General features: G+C 49.5%; 1 protein-coding gene and 1 long non-coding RNA gene across 2 annotated transcripts in view; both read right to left on the bottom strand.

The window, feature by feature from the left end:
• Nucleotides 1–2,707, bottom strand: part of LOC142990297 (kinesin heavy chain-like) — an 11,045-nt gene extending 8,338 nt beyond the window's left edge. Inside the window, exons 1-4 of the mRNA XM_076140036.1 lie at nt 2,582–2,707; nt 1,234–1,321; nt 834–907; nt 469–573 (exon numbers count right to left, since the gene is read on the bottom strand). Coding sequence (XP_075996151.1) covers nt 469–573; nt 834–907; nt 1,234–1,321; nt 2,582–2,707 — 393 coding nt within the window. The remainder of the gene's footprint in view (nt 1–468; nt 574–833; nt 908–1,233; nt 1,322–2,581) is intronic.
• A 2,658-nt stretch (nt 2,708–5,365) lies between these two features.
• On the bottom strand, nt 5,366–6,540 carry LOC142990298 (uncharacterized). The gene is made up of 2 exons (XR_012960771.1): nt 6,442–6,540; nt 5,366–6,355 (listed from the first exon to the last, which is right to left on the bottom strand). It is a non-coding gene; the product is annotated as an uncharacterized LOC142990298 (long non-coding RNA).
• Between the last annotated feature and the right edge of the window lie 3,460 nt (nt 6,541–10,000).

Genomic DNA, 10,000 nt, shown 5'->3' with positions numbered 1-10,000 from the left:
TGATCATGAGACGCAGAGGACAGACGTCCCTCAGTCTTCCACTCATTCATGTGTGTGTGTGTCTCTTTGTGACAGCATTCAGAAAAAACCTACAGTGTGTTCAAGAAATCTTTACTAATATCTTGTCCCCGTTTGTCCCCGGTTGTCCCTGTTTGTCCCCGTTGTCTCTGTTTGTCCTCTCACTGTAATACCAGATGCTTTCGTAAATAAAATATATTCATAAAAAAATAAAAAAATAAAATCAGGCTTCAATTTTGTTACAGAAAGACAAAACCTGATCTGTGTAACAGTCTGAGCTGCTGTGAGCTCGGGACCAGACGGGCTAACAGCCTGCAGACAGTGAGACAGGAAGTCTCACTGTGATAGAGAGCAGCGTCTCCAACCTCATGCTGTGATGTGGGTTTGGACTTAAGCCCTGCTGGACCGGACTGGACTGAGGGGGTCCAGGGTTTGGGTCCTGGCCGTCACCTTGATGTGAAACTCCAGGTCCTCGTCCATGGAGTAGATGTGGTCAAAGATGTCTCTGGAGATCCGAGGGATGATTCCCATCAGCCGGGGGTCGTGGAGCTTCCCCTGGAGGACAGGAAGACAGGAAGACAGGAAGACAGGGACAGATGAGGGGCCAGGAGGCGGGACCTCTGTCTGTCTGTCTCACACTCGGACACACTCTCTCACACTCTCACACACTCTCTCACTCTCTCTCACACACTCTCACTCTCTCTCTCTCTCTCTCTCTCTCTCTCTCTCTCACACAATCTCTCACTCTCTCTCACACACACTCACACACTCACACACTCTCACTCTCTCTCACACACACACTCACACACTCTCACCTCCATGGTGTGTGTTTTCCCTGAGGACGTCTGTCCGTATGCAAAGATGGTCCCGTTGTATCCGCCCAGCACATCTGAAACACAGCGTCACCGGCCGCCGTTTCCCCTCAGTCACCGCCCGGGTCACTGGTGCTACTGTGACAGTCTGACTGAAGGCACAAGGGAAGTGAACCAGCAACCTCATGTAACCAACAGAGCAGGCAGGGGTGTGGGTTGTGAGTGAGTGTGTGTGTGTGTGTGTGTGTGTGTGTGTGTGTGTGTGTGTGTGTGTGTGTGTGTGAGTGAGTGAGTGAGTGAGTGAGTGAGTGTGAGTGAGTGAGTGTGTGTGTGTGTGTGTGTGTGTACACAAACACACAGACTGAATACTGATGAGTTTGTGTATTGATCGTGTATTTGTGACCTTTGATGATCTGCTTGGCACAGGTGTCGTAGACCTGATCCTGGTCCGTGTTGGGTGGCAGGACTTTGTCGAACACGTAGGGCTTCCCCTGACACACACACACACACACACACACACAGGTCAAACATGGAACCTAATGGCCTCCAGGCGGCGCTGCAGCATAGACAGACAGACAGGCAGACAGACACAGTGAGGCTCTGTGATTGACAGGAAAGATTCCAGAGGATTTTGTTTTGGAGGAACAGAGAGGAAGCAGAATTCATCCAAACACGTTTCACTTCTGACTGAGGCTGAGGCTGAGTGTGTGTGCGTGTGTGCGTGTGTGTCAGAGAGATTCTCAATAAGATGCCAGTCACCATGGAAACTGCATCCCAGTGGGAGCAGAGATGATGGCTGCTGTCACATGACCACCTGCTCTCCTGCCCCCCCACCATGCCACTGAGAGACAACAATCAAACTGGTCTGAACCGGGCTGAGCTGGTCCCAAGGATGACCTCGTCCGATATGACCCCAGGTCAGCCTGTGTGTGTGTGTGTGTGTGTGTGTGTGGTGCCACTGGCTGACCTGGCTGAGGCTCAGAACTTACCAATCGACCCTCCTAACCTCAATCTGTTGTTCCTTAGACATTCTGCTAAAATGTAACTAAGGAGCTCATTACTGTGGGACTCATGTGGGTCAAGCTCAGGCTCTGGGCCCTTCAGACGGACTGATCCTCTGATCAAGAAGAACATGTGATCTTTAGAGGGACACACAAGATGCTGCAGCACGGGGACAGAGACAGAGACAGAGACAGAGACAGACAGAGACAGAGACAGAGACAGAGGCAGAGGCAGAGGCAGAGACAGAGACAGAGAGAGAGACAGACAGGCAGAGACAGAGACAGAGACAGAGACAGAGGCAGAGGCAGAGACAGAGACAGAGACAGAGACAGAGGCAGAGGCAGAGACAGAGACAGAGAGAGAGACAGACAGGCAGAGACAGAGACAGAGACAGAGGCAGAGGCAGAGACAGAGACAGAGAGAGAGACAGAGACAGAGACAGAGACAGAGACAGAGGCAGAGACAGAGGCAGAGACAGAGACAGAGGCAGAGACAGAGACAGACAGAGAGAGAGTGTGTGTGTGTGTGTGTGTGTGTGTGTGTGTGTGTGTGTGTGTGTGTCTCTCTCTCTCTCTCTCTCTCCCTCTGTCTCTGAGAGGATGGATGATTGGACATTCTGCTGTCCTCCGTGTTTGGACACAGAAGGACAGACTTTGTTCCTCTCAACTGAAGAAAAAAAAACACATGACAGAGTCTGAACTGCGCGCGCGCGTGTGTGTGCGTGTGTGTGTGTGTCGCTCTGGACTCACCGTTATAATCACCGTGTCCTCTCCGTTGAATTTGGGGACATATTTGTCTCCGCGGCTTCGCTCCGCGTCGTTCAGCGGCCTGAAGCGGCACATCACCTTCACTCCGCACTCCGCCGCGTCCGCCATCACAACAAACACACAAAGGAAGAACCCGGGGGAGAGAGAGAGAGAGGAGCTGCCCCGAAGACACGGAGGAGACACGGAGGAAGAGACAGACAGAGAGAGAGGAGAGAGACAGGCAGAGGGAAGGAGAGAGAGAGAGAGAGGACGCTGCTGCGAGAGATGAGGATGCTGACAAGCTGCTCCACCTCACAACAGAGAGCCGCATGGAACCCTGGGAGATGGAGTTTTATTAGCGCGAGAGAGGCGGAGAGAGAGGGAGACAGAGAGAGAGAGAGAGGGAGAGAGAGGGAGGAGGGCAGAGAGAGAGGGAGACAGAGAGAGAGAGGAGGGCAGAGAGAGAGAGAGAGAGGGAGACAGAGAGAGAGAGAGGGAGACAGAGAGAGAGAGGAGGGCAGAGAGAGAGAGAGAGGGAGACAGAGAGAGAGAGGAGGGCAGAGAGAGAGAGAGAGGGCAGAGAGAGAGAGAGAGGCAGAGAGACAGAGGGCAGAGAGAGAGGGAGGAGGGCAGAGACAGAGGGAGAGAGAGAGGAGGGCAGAGAGACAGAGGGCAGAGAGAGAGAGACAGAGGGCAGAGAGAGAGAGAGGGCAGAGAGAGAGACAGAGGGCAGAGAGAGAGACAGAGGGCAGAGAGAGGAGGGCAGAGAGACAGAGGGCAGAGACAGAGAGAGAGGAGGGCAGAGAGAGAAGGAGAGAGGAGGGCAGAGAGAGAGAGAGACAGAGACAGAGAGAGAGGGCAGAGACAGAGAGAGAGAGAGAGAGAGAGAGAGAGAGGCAGAGAGGGAGACATTAAATTACGTAATGTAATTACATTACATTACGGTCATTTTGGCAGACGCTTTTATCCAAAGGGACTTACATTACACTACCACCCTTCGCAGAGGGGGGAGCAATTGAGGGTTCGGTGCCTTGCTCAGGGGCACCTCGGCAGGGGCCTCGAACCGGCCAGCCTTCGGTTCCCAAGCGGAATCTCTACCCACTAGGCCACTGCCTGGTGGGCAGAGAGAGAGAGAGAGAGAGAGAGAGAGAGAGAGAGAGAGAGAGAGAGAGAGAGAGAGAGAGAGAGAGAGAGAGAGAGCAGAGAGAGCAGAGAGAGAGGCAGAGACAGAGAGAGAGGGAGAGGGAGAGGAGGGCAGAGAGAGAGAGACAGAGAGGGAGACAGAGAGAGGGAGGAGGGCAGAGACAGAGGGAGAGGATGACAGAGAGAGAGAGACAGAGAGAGAGGGCAGAGACAGAGAGAGAGAGGAGGGCAGAGAGAGAGAGAGAGGCAGAGACAGAGAGAGAGGGAGGAGGGCAGAGAGAGAGGGAGAGAGGAGAGCAGAGAGAGAGAGACAGAGAGGGAGATAGAGAGGAGGGCAGAGGGAGAGGGAGAGAGGAGGGCAGAGAGAGAGAGACAGAGAGAGGGAGGGAGGAGGGCAGAGAGACAGAGAGAGAGAGGAGGGCAGAGAGAGAGAGACAGAGAGAGGGAGGAGGGCAGAGACAGAGGGAGAGCAGAGAGAGAGAGACAGAGAGAGAGGGCAGAGAGAGAGAGAGGCAGAGACAGAGAGAGAGGGAGGAGGCAGAGAGAGAGGGAGAGAGGAGAGCAGAGAGAGAGAGACAGAGAGAGAGGGAGAGAGGAGGGCAGAGAGAGAGAGACAGAGAGAGGGAGGAGGGCAGAGAGAGAAACAGAGAGAGAGGGAGGAGGCAGAGAGAGAGAGAGAGAGGGCAGAGAGACAGAGGCAGAGAGAGAGACAGAGGGCAGAGAGAGAGGGAGGAGGAGAAGAGACAGAGGGAGAGAGGAGGGCAGAGAGAGAGAGACAGAGGGCAGAGAGACAGAGGAGGGCAGAGAGAGAGATAGAGGGCAGAGAGAGAAGGAAGGGCAGAGAGAGGAGGGCAGAGAGAGAGAGGCGGGCAGAGACAGAGGGAGAGAGGAGGGCAGAGAGAGAGAGACAGAGGGAGAGACGAGGGCAGAGAGGGAGACAGAGAGAGGGAGGAGGGCAGAGACAGAGGGAGAGAGGAGGGCAGAGAGAGAGAGACAGAGGGAGAGACGAGGGCAGAGAGGGAGACAGAGAGAGGGAGGAGGGCAGAGACAGATGGAGAGAGGAGGGCAGAGAGAGACAGAGGGAGAGAGGGCAGAGAGAGAGACAGAGAGAGAGGAAGGAGGGCAGAGACAGAGAGAGAGGGAGGAGGGCAGAGACAGAGGGAGAGAGGAGGGCAGAGAGAGACAGAGGGCAGAGACAGAGAGAGAGGAGGGCAGAGAGAGACAGAGGGCAGACAGAGAGAGAGGAGGGCAGAGAGAGAAGGAAGGGCAGAGAGACAGAGAGAGAAAGGAGGGCAGAGAGACAGGGAGAGAGAGAGAAAGGAGGGCAGAGAGACAGGGAGAGAGAGAGAGAAAGGAGGGCAGAGAGACAGAGACAGAGAGGAGGGCAGAGAGACAGGGAGAGAGAGAGAGAAAGGAGGGCAGAGAGACAGGGAGAGAGAGAAAAGGAGGGCAGAGAGACAGGGAGACAGAGAGAGAGCGGAGGGCAGAGAGACAGGGAGGAGAGAGAGAGAAAGGAGGGCAGAGAGAGAGCGGAGGGCAGAGAGACAGAGACTCTAGCCTCTCAGTCTCTGATGTATTTGGACCATTGGAGTGTTTTACTTTGTAGATGCATTTTTATTTCCCAGCATTCTTTTTCTGAAACAATCCAAGAACAGGTAACAAGGAATCTGTCTGAGGAAAGAGTTGATGATTTTTCACAACATGTTCATTTTTTTAATACAGAGAAAAAGAAATCCATGGCTTTTCTCCGCCCGGCCTGAAGGAGGAGGAGCTACTGATGTTTACAGGAGTGTTCTAGCTTCTCATTGGCTTAGAGTCCCTACCTGTTTAAAGTCCTAGACCAAAGCTTTTCCTCCTCTTTTACATTTGATGGTTCCAAAGATGCATATAGAGTTTTTTTTTATTTTAAATAATTTGATTCCTGTGAAGTCGATGGCTTGAATCTTTTTTCCATTTTTGGAAAATTCAAGTGGAAACCAAACATTAAAAAAAAAAAAAACTATTTCCTGTTACACCAAACAAAGTGACAGAAAATATTTGCCTCACTGAAAAAAAATGCAACTATTCCAATTACGAAATCCAACATCTAATCAATTTGTGAAACCAAATTATAATCAGGCTCAGTTTCCTCCTCTGAGGATGAAACTCGATGCTTACAAGACAAAAAACCGCTCCTCGTCTTCTGCACACATAATCAGGAGTTTTTTTAAAAATGAAGTACAAAATGTAAACATGGTGAAATAAATAAGAAAGGGGGGTCGGGGGAGGGGGGGGGGGGGCTGCAGGTTTGGGGTCAGATTGGTTGACGATGACGTTGCCTGGATTCAAGTAACAGAAGAAGAAGAAACAAACAAATGCTAATGATACAAATATAACTATTTTACAAGGTAGTGAGTCCTAATTTACAAAATGTACATTTACAATATAGACACGGGGGTTAAAATATTTCTGATATGCTCGGTTGCGTACAGGTCCTTGCATTCTTCTGATGGAGGTCAGTTTGTCACATTCAGCGGTCAGATCAGAGAGGAGGAGGAGGAGGAGGAGGAGGAGTGGTGAAGATGCTATGTGACCTCCATGGCCAGCGTGGTCTCTGATATTCCGTTCACCAGTCTCTCCGGCTCGTTTCCCTCCCTGGAAGCCACAAACACACAGAGACACAATCAGACAGGAGAGACGCACGCGTGAGTCACGGTCCCGGTTCTGTTCCGTGTGCGTACCTGGCCCGGCTGCCTGCAGGGGGGGCTCTGTTTCCCCGGTGGTCTCGATGGTCCAGCGTTGTTGCCACGGTGGCGAGCTTTAAGGCAGACGGCGGGGGGCGGAGGGCCGGGCACTGTGGTGGTGGAGCGGCGTGGGGGAGACGGCGCCCGCGTGGCTCCGCTGGTGGGGGAGGGACTGAGGAGACGAGCGGGCGGGGCTTCCCGCTACCAAAGACGACACCCGAGACGAAACCCCCGACCCGGCGTGGGCGGGGCCAGTGGAGTATAACGGCCTGGGCGTCCCTGTGGAGCGACAGGAAGTAAGGCAGAGCGCTCAGACGTCACGTCAGCAGAGAGAGAGTGACGTCATGCTGACAGGACTCACCTGAGGCGTGCACGACTCCGTTCACACTACACTTTGACTGTTTACTGTCAGGGGGGGCGTGGCCAGACGGCGGCGGGGGGGCGCTGATCACAGCTGAGGCAGCAAAATGGGCGCTGGCCGAGTCCAGAGTCTTGGACGGGCCGATCTGAGGAACAGAACCAGAGAGGCAGCAGACAATCAGAACAATCACAGAGCTACACAAGCTACACAAGCTACGCAACCTACACAAGCTACACAGCTGGGCTGGCCTGCTGATGTCACCATGGTGACGGCTCAATCAGCCTGTGCTCTCCTTGTTTAGTCAGTTAAGAAGCTGTGATGGCACAGACTTGGTGGCCTCCAGTGTTTGATTGAGCTCTGTGTGTGTGTGTGTACCCGAGTGTTGTGTGTGTGTACCTGTGTGTTGTGTGTGTGTGTACCTGAGTGTTGTGTGTGTGTACCTGTGTGTTGTGTGTGTGTGTGTACCTGTGTGTTGTGTGTGTGTGTGTACCTGTGTGTTGTGTGTGTGTGTACCTGTGTGTACCTGTGTGTTGTGTGTGTACCTGTGTTGTGTGTGTGTGTACCCGAGTGTTGTGTGTGTGTGTACCTGTGTGTACCTGTGTGTTGTGTGTGTACCTGTGTTGTGTGTGTGTGTACCTGTGTGTACCTGTGTGTTGTGTGTGTACCTGTGTTGTGTGTGTGTGTACCTGTGTGTACCTGTGTGTTGTGTGTGTACCTGTGTTGTGTGTGTGTGTACCTGTGTGTACCTGTGTGTGTGTGTGTCTGTGTGAATGTGTGTACGTGTGTCTGTGTGAATGTGTGTGCGTGTGTGTTTGCTTGCATGGATGATGTCATTGCATGTTTGTCCAGCTGTGTATACATGTACACACCTACATGTAACCAAGGATTTTGCATTCGTTGTTGTTGCACCTCCATATTGGCTAAGTGAGAGAACTCAAACTTTTGTTTAGTGCCACATAATTATGTTCAGTTAAGTTAGTGTGTGTGTGTGTGTGTGTGTGTGTGTGTGTGTGTGTGTGTGTGTGTGTGTGTGTGTGTGTGTGTGTGCTAAACACTTTGTAACTGTTATTTAGATAGATTTACAATAATGTATGAGAGTAGGTATGATTTATAGACTTACTAGCCTTTCATTATGTTGCAATATTAATTTTCTCAAGACAAACACGTCCATACAGTATATACACACACATACATACACATTCAGTATGACTGGTGACATGTTTCCTCATCAGGGCCTTCTGCACCCACACACGCACTCAGATATATGTTATACTATATGCTGAGCCTGAGTTCAGTGCTGCTGGTGAAACACATCTCCCGAAAGCCGAACCTCGATTCACCGCCGCTCATTTGGAGGCTTGGTGTACTTACTCAGATGTAGTGCGCTGACAGTACTGGCACATACATCCCTATACCTGAAAACTTAAACTTGATGTGACTGGGGGCTGATTCTGAATGTAGCAGACAGCGCCCGTCTCATGTCAGCGTGCAGATACTGGGCCTGCAGGATCTGATGAGACACACAGCTGCAGAATTGGATGTTTGATGCTTTGTGACTTTTTTGTGAATAATCATTCGTAGGCATTTTGGTGTAAATTATCTAAGGGCGAAGGCTAAGAGGAGGAGAGGAGAGGAGAGGAGAGGAGAGGAGAGGAGAGGAGTTCTGCTTCACTTGAACTTTAGATTATAACATTAAAAACATTTTTAACCTTTGCTACTTCAAACAACATAGTCCTGTCTTGTCTCATTTAATAAGATTATTAAAAAGTTGCGTGGCTCAGAGCAGAAACTCATTTCGAAAATGATTCCAATATATTTTGATAGATCTGGTGACTAAATATACATTTTAATTGTGAACTCCTAGATTCAGGTTTGAAGTTCTCTTTGTTCTTTCATCAAGTTTGAGCTCGGATAAGACAGTGTTTATTTGAGTTAATTGTAATACAATTGTAATCGTAAAATTGTAGATTAATACATTTCAATTCTTCAATTTTTCCCTGCTGTCTATTCTTATTAGTGAACCCTTGTCCACAAACATTTACATGAAAAAGGTTTGATTTGCTGTCTTAAGCAAAAATAATAAATTTAATTGAATTACTTTGCATTTTCTTGATAAACACTGTGTTCTGCACCATAAGTGATGTGGAATTGAAATGGTAACAGGTTATAAAACAAGAATTTATGCTATGATTTGATCTTTTTGGGAGTTTTGTAATGACATAAATTGGAGAACAGTGTCTATTTATACATGCAGTTGCTTCAAACAGTTTACAGCGACCTCTTGGGCCACTGTGGGGAAATGAAAACAGCTCATGATGAATTCAACAACATCGACATTTACACACTCTAAATAACGCCACATGCCAGGGTTGGTTTTTTTCTGTCTTAATCTTTTTGCCAGCTCCATTTGTTCCTGTGAAACTCAAACTTGGAGCTTGTTGAAAGTGTCTCCTCGCAGAAACAACCCAAATCCCTCAGTGGAAGCAAAACAATAACAAATCCCTGCATTTCACTTCAAACCTCTGCTTCACAGCTTATGGCATATTTTCAACAAAATGAAAGAATTCACTGTAGGATGATTTGCACGCATTGATACACCTGGACCCAGCATATACACAGCATACATACATGAGCAAAGAAATACACTATATACACAGAACACACACTTTTATTAGATATACATGTACACTCAAAATGTAACACCTTTGATATAACTGTTACCGCTGTGATACTGAAAATGTGTCAGATAGGTGTGTGTGTGTGTGTGTGTGTGTGTGTGTGTGTGTGTGTGTGTGTGTGTGTGTGTGTGTGTGTGTGTGTGTGTGTGTGTGTGTGTGTTTAGGTGTCATAGTTAATTGCCCTATGATGAAAGGTGTTTCTAATATTTTGTCCATAGATGAGAAGTTGGGATATTAGACCTTTCTGCCAATTCTTTACAATGAAGCTTCACAAATCCATTTTTGCCACCATGACAGTATTTCAGTTTCTCCTCCAAATCTGTTCATTTTTCTTCTGTTCTTCTACACACATTTGCAAGACTGCAAGCAACAAATCCATGTTGCGCAATTCAAACTGAACTCCATGTTGCTCTGATGTGATGAAGATGAAAAGTGATCTGACAGACTGGGGCACAGTGTGTTGCCTGAAGATCATTTGTCGCTCCTTTTTATTTCACTGTTATTAACCTCATCATCA

The sequence above is a fragment of the Genypterus blacodes genome, unplaced genomic scaffold (assembly GCF_046128005.1).
Source record: "Genypterus blacodes isolate CSIRO-AG114 ecotype Tasmania unplaced genomic scaffold, CSIRO-AGI_Gbla_v1 ptg000499l_1, whole genome shotgun sequence".
NCBI classification, from domain to species: domain Eukaryota; kingdom Metazoa; phylum Chordata; class Actinopteri; order Ophidiiformes; family Ophidiidae; genus Genypterus; species Genypterus blacodes.
Note: the sequence above shows the minus strand (reverse complement) of the source record. Positions and strands in the feature narration are given on the sequence as shown.